The sequence below is a fragment of the Pinus tabuliformis genome, chromosome 3_1 (assembly GCF_031772625.1).
Source record: "Pinus tabuliformis cultivar Carrire ecotype Pingquan chromosome 3_1, CPIR1, whole genome shotgun sequence".
NCBI classification, from domain to species: Eukaryota; Viridiplantae; Streptophyta; class Pinopsida; order Pinales; family Pinaceae; genus Pinus; species Pinus tabuliformis.
The window spans coordinates 831,163,576-831,180,148 of record NC_142301.1 but is presented as its reverse complement, the minus strand read 5'-3'; the positions used below and the strand labels follow the sequence as shown (position 1 = coordinate 831,180,148).

General features: G+C 36.3%; 1 protein-coding gene and 2 pseudogenes across 2 annotated transcripts; 2 read left to right on the top strand and 1 right to left on the bottom strand.

The window, feature by feature from the left end:
- Positions 1 to 333: 333 nt before the first annotated feature.
- On the bottom strand, positions 334 to 1,556 carry LOC149190064 (cullin-1 pseudogene; annotated as a pseudogene).
- Positions 1,557 to 10,606: 9,050 nt separating this feature from the next.
- On the top strand, positions 10,607 to 11,785 carry LOC149190063 (thiol protease aleurain-like). 2 transcript variants are annotated; one of them, XM_089413347.1, is made up of 3 exons: positions 10,607 to 10,924; positions 11,157 to 11,278; positions 11,745 to 11,785. In XM_089413347.1, exons 1-3 carry the CDS (start codon positions 10,734 to 10,736, stop codon positions 11,747 to 11,749), a joined length of 318 nt encoding a protein of 105 aa, XP_089269473.1. In that variant the 5' UTR covers positions 10,607 to 10,733; the 3' UTR covers positions 11,750 to 11,785. The 2 variants fall into 2 exon arrangements, with proteins under 2 accessions (XP_089269473.1, XP_089269472.1); XM_089413346.1 differs by lacking the exon at positions 11,745 to 11,785 and adding an exon at positions 11,387 to 11,418.
- A 1,054-nt stretch (positions 11,786 to 12,839) lies between these two features.
- LOC149190062 (chaperone protein dnaJ 8, chloroplastic pseudogene) lies at positions 12,840 to 13,555 on the top strand (annotated as a pseudogene).
- Positions 13,556 to 16,573: the final 3,018 nt, after the last annotated feature.

Genomic DNA, 16,573 nt, shown 5'->3' with positions numbered 1-16,573 from the left:
GCAAAAGAGACGGGAGAATCCATTATTTAACTTCTGTTGCCAGCCAAATATAAGCCTATAATGATGACTCAAGAAGATGAGAGCCTAGGCAGCCAATAACACCATTAAAAAATTAGATATAGAATAATCTAGAAAATAATAGTCAATGCATAACCCAAACTCGTTACATCACGGCTACATTAAATCTAATTCTACAACCGCAGGAACAATAATTTAGATAAAATCAAATTCTACAGATAAAATGTTCAAAGTCAATTGAAAAGTTTCGTATCCTGCAAATGAATGATTGAAAATGTAGGCCTAAAACAATATCCGAAAATGATACAATTTCTTTTATGCTACATATCGAATGATATTAGGATTTTCTTTGTCCCGTTCTATGAACTCCCTTGAAATCAGATCTTCAATCTGCTTCTGCATTAAGTTAACGTTTGGTTTGAACGTGGCTTGCAGTTGCTCAACGCATTCAACGAATAATTCCTGACTGCTCAAGAATTTTCTAGCCTTCATTGTCCGAACTATTGCAGCATCGATGGCATGGCATCTATCGCCATCTACAACCTCGCTGACTCTCTTCTTCTCATCCATTTGTGGAAGTGAAATCTTAATCCTCGCAGATTTGCAGGTGAAGCCAGAATTGAATTCAAAACTATCAGTTTTTGTTATTGTTTGAGTCACCGGATGCTTCAAAATAATCTTGTACTTTCCACATACAAATGAATGAAGCAGTCTAATAACATCCTCCTCTCGCAAATTTAATTGTGAACTGATTTCTTCACAGGTCAATCTTTCAAAATCATTGAACAATAAGAGCATGACTGCCTGGTTGGTTGATACTGCAATTTCTATTGGCTTAGTATCAAAGTTTCCTATAATTTTACAATTTCCCAAACATCCATGTACATCCATGTAAGTTTACGATGCTAATTTTACGCCCTAATGCATTTAAGAATTTCCGCTGGTGGATTGAGGTTGAATAACTTGTAGGTTGGCCAGAACCCATTATTTAATACTGTAACAGTCAACTCTATTCCAGGATGCACATTTGAATAATCATGAAGATATGCGTTGAAGTCAGGTTGAGTCTCCCTTGCCAGTGTGAAATCATTAACCATGCCCTGCATCTTTGACGTTAGCTGGAGACCATATTGATCCTTTATCTTTGACAACATGGCTCGTTCATGGCTCTCATTTGCGCTTTTATGGTGTAGTAATCTGGAAGCTAGTTTTTTCCTGTAAAATTCAGCAAACAAATCTCTATCACTAACATACTGAAGGAGATTCGCCGCCTTTTCAAGAATACCCTCAATATGATCATCACTTAAACCGCTCTTTTTAAGCACGTTGTCACAAAATGTAGCCAGAAACTCTGCACATGTGCTTTCTTCGACTTTTTTATCACATATTACTTCAAATGCGTCCGTCAAGGCTTTATAAAAAATATTGCTTCTTTGAAATGCCTCCACAACGTAACCGCTACACTTATCATGCACTTCAATAATCTTCTCCACAAACTCATGTGCTGGAATGTCATCTATTATTATTCTTGACAACATCTTCCACCCATTTAAATAATTTTATTCCTTCGCTGATTACATGCTGTTTAAAAATATTTGCAAAAGGTTCCAACCTTTGAGGTATTCTACAGAACAGCCTGTACACCCCGAATACTCATTTTCCAAAAGTTGAATAGTGAGCAACTCTTTCTTTCTCACGTCTCAAACATTCTTTGGCCTTTATCTCACGTCTGCCAACGTTCTTTGGCCTTTATCTCACGTCTGCCAACGTTACAGAGAAGTCTTGCCGAACGCACAGAATGTCATGTAATGTAACGGGATTGTGTCGACTGCGCCTATTTGTGTTGGTCGCTTCCCATAAAACAAAAGAAATAGAAATTGTGTCACATGGTGAGGAAGAAGAGAAGAACCATTTTGATATATTTATACGGACATAGCCACTCCATATGCGACACCCAAATTTCTGGGCGGACAATTCGTAAAATAAATAAATTATGAACCATATAAACTTCCATCTCAAACTACCGTACACACCACCAATTTCTAATGAGGCGCAGAAAATTAAGCTAAAAGACTAACAATGTTATATTTCAATCCATGAAAAGTTATATTTTAACTCCTAAATTTGTTGGACTCTCCCTCATAGATTATGTCAATTGCCGGTGGATGCATTCTTCGTCTTTGTCACACATTTACACTACACATTATCATACTCTTTGAATGCAGATGAAAGTAGGCCATGCAAAATATTATTAATGACCATTGTGAGTGGGGCTTCATAATTGAATCTATGAGAATATGGGATTATATGCGAAGAGTGTAGCATAGTCGATGTTAGGAAGCATACCTTTGATTGCAAAATTTGCATGTTCATAATTTTTTATTTAAACTATTTTTTCAAATACTTATGGTTGATGGTTGCACTTGTTTTTCAGTAAAAATAATGTTTTCAGACAAATTTTTCCGACACTTTTGCTTTTAGTCAACATTCAAGCCTTTAAACCTAGTGGAAAAAATTTCAATGCCATAAAGACATCTCTTGGAAATTTGGGAAGCAATGCAATCCTTACATACCCCTTCTCATTATTGAATTTAGTGTTGTATATCTATTACAGAATATTAGTACAAAATAAAATATGCCATGGTTTAAAGACATGCCATGATACATTTTGGACTCTAGTGGGTAATGGATGCCACTCATCATTGTGAAGGTCAATGAAAACAAAATGGTGAGCACAAAAGAGAAAACATAATCATCGCGGCACCCTACAACTCCAATCTTGCAGCTTGTCACAAAAATGGAAAAGAAACTGATATTTAGAAAGAAAAAAAATGATGCATAGGACAACGTCTGCTCAGTGAGACCTGTGCATTGTTATGGCAAAAAAATCCACATGATTATTCGTGCCAAAACTTTTCAGCCCAAATGTAAATTGCATAGCGACTATAATTGTTGAAATGGTTAAAAAATTATTCCACTGCCATCACCTACACATAATTCTGTATGCTGCTGGACAATTTCCCTTCCTATATATATATATATATATATATATATATATATATATATATATATATATATATATATATATATATATATATATATATATATATATATATATAACTTGGAAAATATAATTCTTACTTGTCTTGTGATGGGGTGATTAGCTTTCTTTAAACATCTTCGAAATCGTACAGAGCGAACTCCATCAAGTTGTCTCACAACCCTTGTAAAGGTGTAATCAACAAGCTATATTCCCAAGTTCCTCTCTAGAACTTCCGAATCACGGATCTCCCGAAGTCAATTACTGAACAACATTCCAAGTTGTCGCATAACCTCATGAGAATACCACTCCCACGTCGTCAGCAAATGAGGGACCCTTCCCTAGATCCCCAACTGCCTAACTATCTAGACAACCATCCATATTGAGTTTACCCCACTCAATCTCTTACAGTAGCCGCTTCAATAAAAACAGAACTACTAGTCATTCTATGGACGAGTCCCATCTACCAAGATACATGGTTGCCAACCGCTATACATGCTAGGTCTGTCTAAAACATCCAATTAACTGATATTGATCCCGAGAATTGACTATATCAATCACAATAGATCTCACTTGGCGTGACTCTCGTCCGTTGGTTGACGCGGATCTATAGACCTTCATCAGAAACAACCTTCAATCCATAGGATGCTTGAATCTTGACTCAAACAAACGCGCATCAATGACATCATCCTGTTGAAAGTGAACTATCAATAGTATTCGCAAGCCTGCAATAAACCCTCTTGTCTCTACACGTTTGACTAACAAATAATACACACTTCCATATACAAACTAACACACTACTATGCAACAACAAATTACACTCTCTCTACGCCCTTGGGCCCTCCTAAAAGGGAGTTAGCCTAGATAGGTGTGTGGTTGAGATATTCACTCAACTAACTCGTTGTGTGTCCATGACAATTTCCGTATCTCGAGACAACAATTCATGTATATATGTAATATTAGTTGATCAATGTAATAGAGTGTGCATTTAGAAAATATTTGTTGGTATCAGAGCCCGTATGGGCTAGGCCTTGGCCCCTTATGGGGCGAGGAAGATAAGAGAGTATGTATTTGTTTTCAGAGTATTCTTTTTATGTTTGCAACATGTATTTTTGTTTTGGTGGGGGGGGGGAGGGGGGTGTTCCCATCATATTTGGAAGAAGAGAAGGGCTCTGCCTGAAAATTTTGTAGTCTGTCAATAAGCATTCCTCTATGCTCTAGCTTGATGCGTACCATCGTCGATAAATGAGTTGGCTTTGCGAGTCATTGTAGTGGCAAGCACATCAAAGTATGAGGTGAGGTGATGGTTACAGTCCCAGTGCTTGTGGATTTGTCCAGTCATTTTTCATTTATATTGATTGTTAAGTGACTGTGGGGTTGCATATGAGCAATACAACTATCATAGACGTGATGTTTCATACATTGTATATGCATTGAGCGTGTGGGTGTTTTGGCCCAATAAGTTTCTTTCTGCATTGTGATTGAGCCATCATACATGAGTGTTGTTGGCGTTGCAGGTTGATGTTTAGTCAACGAGTGAACTGACAAATTTTACATGGTATGAAATGAAGAGTTGTGAAGAATTCCAGGTGTAGTCGTCATTAGGGGAATTTTGAGGTCTAAAATGGGCCTCCTAAGAAAAATGTACAATGAAAATAAAATTTATAAGAACCAATATGATTCAATATGATGATGTCAACCATGGGGGATGATTCACCATTTTTTGAGTAAAAAAGTAAAAGGATTAAAAAATAATAAAATAATAAAACAATAAACTACTTTTTCAACTCATATTTTCAACTTATCTCCCCAAGGTTTTAATCACATTTCGAGTGGGAGTATTCGTTGGACGCAAAATTTAATTCCTCATCGAAGGAGTACCTATGTTGCATACTTTTGATGGACCATTCTACACGAAAAATGAGAAATACATGAAAAAACGTAATTGCAATCACGTTTTTCATATATTTTCCATTTTCGTGTAGAATGGTCCATCAAAAGCATGTAACATGGGTACTTCTTGGATGAGGAACAAAATTATGCATCCAACGAGTGCTTCCATTCGAAATTTGAGTAAACCCATAGGGAGATAAGCTGAAAATATGAGTTGAAAATATAGTTTTTTTTTTTCCTCTAAAATCTGATCATGTAATCTAATCTTATTTTAATATTTCCACTATTATTTTATAATTTCCTTAGGAGGCCCATTTTAGACCTCAAAAGTCCCATAATGCAAATTCTCATTGAATAGTCATCGATCTATGTGTGGTTCCAATGGAATGGGCGCTGTTAGTTGCATCAAATTTGTTGGTTTCAAATCTATGTGTAGAGTCGACCTGCATGTGGCATTGACGAAGGCTAGAGAGTCCACCTGAGTGACGAATTGCATGTAATATATGCGAGCAGTGGCGTGATCTATTTCATGTAGATCTCCTTGTATCTGTTCAACAATGCATTGAAATCAATGAGATTGAAAAGGCGGTGTTGCAGAGATAATAGTCGCTTTGGATCAAAGGCGATGTTCTGTGAAGGTTGTAAGAAAAAGGAGCAACGTCCAAAAAATGGACGAAGTTCCTGTCTCACTGAGAAATTGGTGATGATCGAGATGGAGAGTCGAAGCGTTGAAGAGCTAATTGAGGAAGGATCAGAGTTAAGGAGTTGCATTGAGGAGAAACTTGTGGACCTGTTAAGGAGCTGCGTTGAGGAGCAACAGTGTGCCACATCAAAGCCCATAAGACAAGTTGCAACATTAGCAATTTTTTTTGTTTTATGAGAGGTAAAGAAACGCGGGGAATAATCATTCCACATGGGTGAATATGGAACCAAAACTTCCACTATGTCACAAATTAGTATATGCTTTGATGAAATGAATTGTCTTCTCGAATTCTTTGGGTTCTGCAACTGAAAAATGTTGAGCGTGATAAAATTAACATGTAAATGCAATTTGTTAGAATTGACCACTCTAACATCTACAAATTGAAGTAAAAAATATTCAAGATGAAGACACTAAGTTTGTATATGTTTTTAGAAGAATTTTTCCAAAGTGTGATGGTGGTAGTGGATATTAGTTGGTTGAAGCAACAATAGATGGACAAACAAGGTAAAGGATTGTGTGTTGAATAATAAAGCAAACTCAATATTATGTTGAAATGTGAATCACACATGTATTAGTAAGAAAGTATGATGTTTTGTAGTGATCTTTGGAAAGTATGTACCTAGTAACTCCATGAATTGGAGTGTGTAATGTAAGCATGATGAGTCATGTATACCCCTATAAAGTTCATGGTAATATTAAAACCATTTTGGAAGTGTAGGTTTGTGGTAAGCCAAAACCCACTTTGTAGTGTAGGTTTGTGGTAAATTAGAAACCACATGTGAGAGTGAAGTGGACAGGGATTTCTATAGGCATGGTTTAGGGTTAGCCAATAAAACCCTGGGCATGGTTTAGGGTAAGCAGATAAAACCCAGAGCATGGTTATGGGTAATCCAAGAAAACCCATGATGACAATGATGACAAGGGATTTACAAGTACATGTAAAAGTATGCAAATAATGGTTGACTGGACCATGTACACGAACTTGAATATCCTAGTAGACTGGCGGTTGTAGTCGTTGGTACTCATGCATTCCAATAGATAGTTATTCCATTATATGGACATAAAAAATTTGATGATGTTTGTATGAATAAGGTACAATGTATAATTTCCATATTGGACCAGATGTAGATCTTGCTAATTGAAATTGAGACAAATAGTCATTAAGGGGGTGACTTGGAAAATATAATTCCTATTTAGGTGTGTGGTTGAGATATTCTCTCAACAAATTGGATTGTATGGTTAAGATAATATTTCTATCTTAAACCAATAATTAATGTATTTATATGTGTTTAATGTAATGCAAGATTTAAAAGTTTTGTTGTGTTTCCAAGATTGGTGTGTGGTTGAGATATTCTCTCAACCAACTGATTGTGTATCTAAGACAATTTCCCTATCTTGAGAGAAGTGATCTACCTGAAAAGTTTGGTCTCTGCCGGCAATCGTTGCTCTCTGATCTAGTTTTATGTGTACCATTGATGAGAAATGAGTTGGGTCAGGGATTCGCTACAGTTGCAGGGCACATTGAAGTATGAGGTGAGGTGATCGTTACAATCCTAGCACTCGTGGATCCTTCCAATTATTTTTCATTGATATTGATTGTTAAGTGACTGTGGGGTTGTGTATGAGCAATACAACTATCATAGACGCAATGTTTCATACATTGTATATGCATTGAGCCTTATTGCAAAAAACTATCATAATTTAGTTGTCAAAGCAGCAATGGGGATAGCCATCATTGGCTACTTCTACAAATGCAGGCTGACTTATCATTGTCATTCAACGAAAACCACGTCACCTAGAATTTCCCACTGGTGGTCTGTAAGGAGGAAAGCTTTTACTCATGCCAAATGCCTCTTGGTCTTGTGTCATTGCCCTGTTTCCTTAAGTTCGAGGAAAAAGATCACTTCGCCAAGCAAAAGCAGTCATCCCTTCTGACAAAACACCCAAGATAACTCTAGTTGACTTAAAATACTCTTTATATTTTGTAAGGGTAATATACATGTTTCAATCCGTTACATCATGGAATTAAAGCTATTACATCAAAGCTCATTGTGTCACTTGTGGAAATTGAACTTGAATGAGGAGGGTCTTAAACATTCCTCCCAACCAACCCAATTGACATAAATAATTATATTTACCAATGTAAATATTGATGTGAAATAATTCTAAAGAGTCTCCATTTTTTAGAAATTGTATTTAGTAGTTATTTTTATCCCATTTTAAAAAATAGTGTGACTTATAACATATATTTTTGGTGGTTAAAATTATGTTTTTTTTTTTTAAGAATTGACATTATAAGTTTGCATTCCTAGCAACTCCTTATTTCTTATCAAATTGTCACTTCTTACTAGTAACTCCTTATTTTTTATTAAATTGTCACTTCTTACTATCAAACTTTTAAAACCAATCCCTAAAAAAAAAAAAAAAAAAAAAACATTTCTCATAACCTTGTTTTTCCCCATCTCAAAAATACAATATTTTTAAAATCATAATTAAAAATTCATTATTATTATATTAAAAAAAAAAAACATAATATACAAAATACATCTTTTAATAAAAAATTAATATTTAAACCTATATTTAAAATAAAATAAAATAAAATTATATATATATATATAGATAATACTATATTTAATATTTTTTTAATAACATTGTGGGACATTTCGGTTTGGGAGGAAAACACATGGGTTGGTTGGAAACAACCCGTTGTTCCTATCCAACTCCGTCCAGACCTCAACGCTCTATACATGCACCTGCATGGGCTTGCTCCCACTTTAAAAAGCAAGCACGATGTGAGAGGCTGGGGAGTAAAGCGTTCAGGTTATTCTGTTTCTCAGGGCTATGCTAAATACCTAGAGAAGCCTCATGTGCCACCCAATTCGGCTCCCTGGAATGGTATCTGGAGAATTCCTTCAATCCCAAAGGTGGACCACTTCTGTTGGCTCCTTTGCCACCAGAAAATATTGACTGAAGACAAGCTGCAGATAAGGGGCTTTCATGGGCCGTCTAGATTCTCCTTATGTAAGGAAAATCCTGAAACTTCCCTACATATCATGATTGATTGCAGATTTGTTTCCTCTGTCTGGCAGGAGCTCCTAGCCCCGTGGAATCATAAGTTCAACTTTCCCTCTTGTGTCCCTGAACTATTTGCAAATTAGATGAACAAGTACCCCGGTCACCCTCCAAAAAATAAAACAGTCAGATTTTCATGGAGCGCTTTGCCAAAATTTGTCAGTTGGCAGGTATGGTTGGAGAGGAACCGAAGGATTTTTAGAAATAAAGAGCAGAATTTCAGATTAGTGGCCAATGCAGCAAAAGGACAGCTAGCAGAGTGGCTGGAAGACAAAGGGGATGATGCCAACTTAAGCCAACAAGACATAGAGCTAGGTTTGGTTCTTAACTTCAAATTCCCAAAAGTAAACAGTTCTCCCCCTCCCCCCAAGGATTGGAAAATTAGGAAAAATGAACAAGAATTCCAATCCTGGCTGTCCAACCAAATTCTACCATCGCTATTCTTTGATGGGGCTGCTAAAGGGAACCCAAGTATTGCGGGAGCTGGAGGTATCATTATAAATCCAGAAGTAGCTGCTGTCCACCGATTTGCCTGGGGATTAGGCCACACTACAAGCATCCAAGCAGAAGCGATGGCCCTTTACCAAGGATCCAAATTCCTCAAAGAGCTGGGCTATAAGGAGGCTAATGTTTTCAGAGACTCCCAGGTAATTATCCAAGCACTGGTGAAAAATTCCATCTCAACGGATCTACAACTTGCAAGAATAATCTCAAGGATCAAAGGCTTGACAAAAACTATGAATTTGAATTATTTTCATGTCTTAAGAATAAACAATAGAGAAGCAGACAACGAGGCAAATAAGGTAGCCCTTCTAGAGATTGGCTCCCTTCTCATAGATAACACAGTCCTTTGGGACCCAATTCCCTAAAGTGAAATGTTTTTCCGTCTCCTTCTTCACGAGTTTGTATGTATCTTCCATTTGGGGAAATTAGCAACAAAAGAACACTTTGCTAAGTGTAAAAAGAAGAAACTGATTAGAGTAGAGGACAGGGTCTGTTGGCTGAAAAGCCAAGCAGAAAATACACCAGCCTATTGTAACAGATTTCATGGCTTCAGGCCACCGAGTCAATGAAAGAACATATCTGTTTCTGTTAAAAAAATATATATATAGTTAATATTTTTTAACTGTAATGTAATTCAATCTCCACTCTCCTTCTCTAGTTTCACTCCCTCTTCCATCCTGAGTCACTTCCTTCCCATTACACTCACCCTTTCCCCCACTTTCCAGATGTGTCATTTAAACAATGCATTGATATGCTATCTACATATGTTACTCATTTAAACAATGGGGTGATTGTGTATAAGGGTCATGATGAAGGGTGCTTCTTGCACCTTTTTCTTAAAAATATGATAATGGAGGGAAAGAGGGAAGTTGAATGGTGATACTCGAAAAATATAGAGAGTAATGTTGTTATTTTTTTTTAAATAATGTCTTATAATGTATAAAAAATTATATTTTAAAAGTACTAAAAAAAATTAATTTTTTTTTTAATATGTTTTTTTAATATCATGTTTGATTTTTGTTTAATTTTATTTTTTTAAAATTATATTAAATTTTTGAATTATGATTTTAAAGATATTATCATTTTAAATTTGGAAAATAATGGTATAATAATATTTATTTCTTAATTTAAGATTGTAGGTGTAATTAGGCCGATAGGCCTTCCTATTGAAACAGATTTTCGTCGTCCTTTTCAATCTCAGGTTGACACCTGGCATCCATATTCGGCGGGCTTCTGTTTATTCTCAGTGCCGAGAACTTCCGGGTTTCCGTCCGTTTGGTAGCATCTGTCGTGATTTCTGTTTATTCGCGCCGAGAACTTCCTGCTTTCTCTGACTCCGAGCTCACATCTCTACACCGCCTTTGACCAGATTCCCTATGAACCCTTCGCTATATTAACAGATACGAGGGATCTACCAGCTCTCCAACCAACCCCCACCTCATTCTTTCTTCACCACTGATCTCGCCTTTGCTCTGTTCAGAGGTTTCAACAGTCTCGCCCGCCATGGCTCGCGTCCTCGCCATTGTTCTGAGCACTTTGTTTTTGCTGGCCGTATCTGTATCTGCTGCCAGGTCGTTTGAAGAAACGGGGTATATTGATATGGTCACTGACAAGATCCAGAACCTGGAGTCCAATTTCGTTAAAATCTTGGGAACCAATCCCAAGTCTCTACAGTTTGCGGAGTTCGCTGTCAGGTCTGTGATGTGATTTATTCAAATGGTTCTGATAGCTGAGATCTCTTCTTATCTTATCTGTGTCTGATTGGGTTTTCTAGCTTTGTGTTAGAATCGCATTCATGGCCGCCTTGTAGCATGTACTGTTGCAATATGAATGGGAATAGATAGTTATGTATGGGGGTATTGAAGAGGTCGGTTAAAAATTGCATTCAGTGAAAGTTTGTAATACTTTTCTTTCAATCTTGTGCAGATATGGCAAGAGGTACGATTCTGTCCATCAGCTTGTGCATAGATTCAATGTTTTTGTGAAGAACGTGGAGCTGATCGAGTCAAGAAACAGAATGAAGCTTCCTTATACTTTGGCAATAAATGGTAATTTCGCCCTCTTTTACAGTTGTTTGCATCTGTACTGAAAATCTGGATAATAGTCTTAAAATTGGCGACAATTAATCACATAGGCGTTGCTGAATCCCGTCGCAGTAGGATATTATTCATAGAAAAACGCGGAATGACTATGGGGGTTTTTAAAGCCCCGGTCGTTAGGAGAGTAGGGGCTTTACGTGGCGCTTAATCAATTGAAGCGTCAGGAGCAGTAGAAAAGAATATTTTTGGGGCATTTCTCAGTTCCACTGGACAGGGAAGAAGGGCCTGTATATTCTCACAGCTGCCTATATGGACCAGCTGACACTTGGATAACTAATTTTGGTTGTATCTAAATGAATGGTTAATTCCTGCTTTCCTAAAACTCAGCTCAGCCCTTCCTTTTTCATGCAGGTACAACTCTCTGTTTCCCAGGTTCCCAGGTTCTCAGAATTCCTCTGTTCTGTTTAAATTGCAGGTTAGTGCTCTCGAAAATGGGTAGGCTGAAAAAGAGCGCTCCAAGGTACAAATTAGCATCACTTGAGGTTTTATGGTGCATTTCAGTCCTCAAGAATACAGTGGCTCCAATGAAGGCAACAATCATAATCTGCAAAGAGAAATGGTTCCAGTAAGATATCCTTTAACCTTGTGCTGATGATTCTTATGTAAGATTAACATTTTCAAATAACGCATCAGTTATCTCAAATCAGACAAAATTATAGTCTGAAGCATCTCACCTGTACAGTTTTAAAGATATAAACAAAGGAATTCCGCTTGACAAGAAGCCATTCTTTTGCAAAACAGGCCTTGAAGATCTCTATTTTTGGGACAGGATTCCTATTGAACACCAACGCTGCTCTGTGACCTCTGTTCTTAGCATACGGGACTGATAACTCGTTTTGCGAATCCAAACCTACATTAAACTACTTGAATCTGAATACAAATTCCTTGACAGGGACATAGCGATAAGGCCGCCTTTTGGCTGCCCAGTATTGCTCTTGATCCTTCTTAGATGTAACCTGTAACCATGGGATATTGGCGAGGTAATGTAAGTCTAATGTACGATTAGAATTAGAAAGCACCGATTTGATGAAAGAAATAAATATTTTGAAATTTTATAACCTGAATACCTCTTGTAGGAAGTCTGCGGTGCCTGCCTTTTCTTTCAGGACATTTGAAACCAGGACAGCCCTGGAATCCCCAATATTCCCAATGAAAAGGTAATCTCCCTGAGATCAGAAACAAATAACAACCCTCAAAATTTGACATTGAAGTTTTGAACTGCAGTTCTGAAACATGAACTAATTACTTATTATTAGAAGGATTAAACATGAACTAATTACTTAACTCTTTAAAATTTAACAACATTTTTGCAATAAGAGAGAGCAGGTTGGGCTCTAGAGCCCAAATGGCAAGATTCCTTCTACATTAAACAACAAAAACATGTCAGCATTTTAGCCTTTCATCACATTCACATACTTCACTTTTATATCATTTGCATGTTCAGCTTTGGAAGATGCTCCAGACACTGACAATGGGTTGCACACTGCTATTAATCTGTATTCTATTACAAATGGGAGGCAGGGGGAATGTAACTGTGATGGCCTCTGTTGCTTTTCCTGGGATGAAAGAGCAGTATGAGACACTGAGATTGAGCCCTGGGGCTTCTGAAAAAGATGTGAAGAGAGCCTACCGTCGCCTTGCGTTGCAGGTATGCAAGTATCCATTTGAAGCTATGTCTCTTACTTTCAAGATCAGATATTTTCAATAAATCTTCCATTTCTGAAGCAAATAGAAAAAGAGATACAGGTTTGAAATAGAAATTAAAAATGTCAGACTTCACACATTCTTGAGAATTTTTAAGAAAATTTGTCTGGCAATATCCCTGGTCATATATAATGTCAGAAAACATTAATATTGCACTCATATTACAGTATCATCCGGATGTTTGCAAAGGAGATGTGCATGGGGTTCAATTTCACAAGATCAATCAGGCTCATGAGGTAAATTGCCTGCCTAAGAGTAATCTTTATCTATATGCATTTTCATTCTGTAATATGGGACTCTTATGCAGGCCCACGGTTTTCTGATTGTTGTTACTTTTTTTATAATGAGCAGACGTTAATGTCCAGTTTAGCAAAGGCAAAGCAGCAAAGCTATTCTGCTGATTACTCTGTCGAGGGCATGATGGGAATCAATAACGCTTATTGGGACGAGTGGGAAGAATGGATGGGATGGGAAGGAGCTGGAACCCTTGATTTTTCCTCTCATATTAACATTTATGCCTGATGAAATTTTATCATAGACTGTGTAGGTGTCTATTGTCCGGCCTTGCAAACAGTTATGGCCTCTCCATTACCGATCCCATGTTGACTATTATGGGCTATCTATAAAGTTCCTGCTATTGGCAGAAAAACAACTGTTTTAGAAAGCCCATAAAGCTTCTTCATTCAACTCCTCGAAATACAATATGTTCTTCTAACTGTATAGTTGATTTTATTTATCTTTCGTTGGTTTCCATAACACAAAGGACTTACTGATCCAGATGAAGCAACAGCTTTCTGAGTTGTCTCTGTTTTACTGAGTCATTTAATTTGGTCATGGGTCCTGATTATTAGACTACCTGTACATATGTTCTGTTCATTTATACTCTCAACTACTTGTACATACTTGCGGGATATCTCTCTGGACCATGTGATTATTATGGGGATCTGCTCTTCATTAAAGAGCTCCTAACTATTCTTCCTGCAATTTGTAATCACATTCATTTAATGGAAACCATTATTTTGATTAAGAGATCTTTGATCATTGAGATGAAATGCTGTCGTTTCATTACATAATGCAAAATTTCTACATATTTGATCCTTGAGACATAATGAAACCGTTTCATTCCATAATGAATTTTTCTATTGTATATCATCCTGAACAAGGCATTATTCTTGGCTGTAACTATAGGCAATCCCTGCCTGTATTTGCAGGATTCAAATATTGTTAAGTTTTACCATTAATGTTAATTTTATATGTTTCATCTGGGACTGAGATATATTCAATCAATTAGTTTTGAGTATTTGCTTTCTAGATTGTTACCGTGACAAATCTAGGGTAATCCCTGACAAATTATGCTTGGGGCTATAATTGTGGAGCCATTGAGTGCAGAATTGATGCGTAGATCCTGTAGCAAGAGAGATCTGAACTGTGCAGGGCGATTGAAGTAGGCAAAGTGTCCAGGTTATAGATGTAGCGGCGAAGAGTGGCCAACAATGGGGTGGCACTAAAACTACTTATGTGATAGATACGGAAGAAGAAACTCATCACAATTTCGAAAGTATTCATATTTGCCATTTAAAATGTAAATTCTTCCGATTCCTTTTTCAAGAAAACAGTGGGAATTTATAGATTGTGTTTCTTTGTTTACATTAATGATAAAAGATCCAGACGAAATTCCCTGAAGGCTTGTTCTTTTTCAGGGTTTGAGTGAAAAATGTCGCTGCGTATGTATCCTACTTATGGAAAAGGGTATAAACAGTTTTGGGGCAGCAAATATTGCTCCAGAGAAAATTCCAAGAAACTGAAATCATTCCCCTTTCTTGGTTTGAAATCAAAGTTGAAGATGATTGGTGTGAGTAGAAGGAAAACGAGTGTATGGGAGTATGGGAGTGTAGAAGGAAAAATATCTGGAGACACAGATTATGTGAGGAAGAAAAACACAAAGATGGTCTAAAACTATTGTTAGAATTGGATATCAAAGAAACCCGTTAACCTATTGCGAATGAGTGATGCATAAGCAGTGTTATGTGGGGGAAATTGGTGTGTGACCAATGTTCTGTGTGAATTGGCGATCATTGGGAGTTGTTATCTGGAGACACAGATTAAAGTATAACTGAAAATTTTGGTTGAGACTATTTCCATTTTTGGAAAGCCAAATTGTAAAATTCCCTTTAAAGGAAGGATGTGTAGGGATTGCAGAAATTTCTAGAATCAAATTCTTGATGTAAATTTTTAAAAATTCACCTTATATTAAAGGTTTCTAATTTTTTTGAGAGCGCTCTTTCTTCTTTTTAAACCCCTTAAAGGTGGGGTGGGGATGTAAGATATATATTTTATTTGTAGAAATTCAGACAAGTAAATAGAACATTTAAAATATTTGCACTGTTTTGCCTCTTAAAATGCTTGAAAATGAAAGTTTGAATTGTATCTTGGATAGAGCATAGATTAATAAGTGCTAAAAGCTTGCTTTGAGGGCCAGAGAAATACATATTGTTTTGAATGGTGGGTTTGCCAAAATGGAATCTAAAACCACTATATTTGAGGCCTTAAGTATGTAAAATAAATACTTTGAAAAATACAATACATGAATTTAAAATCGGTTTCAAAATTTTAATAATGTTAATGTTTTAGTTCTACTGTCAACCAGTAATGTAAGTGATTTGTTTTAACATTTGCAAATCACAAATTTCTCCACTTTCCATTTACCATGTACAACGTTGTAATTTACTTTTTATTTAGAAAAAAACCGTGCTGCCAATAATCTATTGAACCTATTGAGCTTTAAGTATGAACGCGTTCTACACTTACTATATTAATATGAATGGTTTGGTTTTGGTTTTGTTCTTCTAATATCAAATGTACTGGTACAGGATGGTCAACGTGGTTATTGCCTTCGTCACTACTTACCTTTATATATGCTTGACTATCTATAGAACTTTCTTCCTTTCACTAATCCTATCGGCCTCTCCTTGTACCTTTTGGGACAATTGCTAGTGATATTAATTGTCAAGAACATAAATTTAAAAGAAATTACAATTTTGATTATACAAGAAATTGAGAGTGATATTAGAAGTGTTTTTTTCGATTTTATAGTTGATTTTAAGGTTGGTAAGTGTTATTTCTTGATTTTGTATATTATTTTAAGGATTTTTCTTATAATAACGAAAATTGTTAAATCGTGATCTCAAAGAAGTAATAATTGAGTTGAGAGGTGATTTACAACCACGAGGGCTTCACTCAATGAACCCTTGACATATCACGTGCATTTATATTATACTAAAAAATACCCCTAATTTGGATACATATTGGAAAATACCTCTAAAAATCACATTATTTAACCCCCTACCAATAACCCAATACACCTTCCCAATTTAAAAAACCGCTACTTTCACTACATATTGTGGGTATTCATTTTTCATTAGCATTTTTTATAACCCTTTATATTTTTTTATTAACTTCGAGCTCCATTTTCTATACCTACCAATATAAAAACCCTTTACCCCCTATATATCCCCCAATATGAACCCACGTGGTATGGTA

Coding starts and splice junctions, on each gene's coding strand:
- LOC149190063 (XM_089413346.1), top strand. CDS start 10,734: ATGGCTCGCGTCCTCGCCATTGTTCTGAGCACTTTGTTTTTGCTGGCC. Junction 10,925..11,156: donor TTTGCGGAGTTCGCTGTCAG/GTCTGTGATGTG, acceptor AATCTTGTGCAG/ATATGGCAAGAGGTACGATT.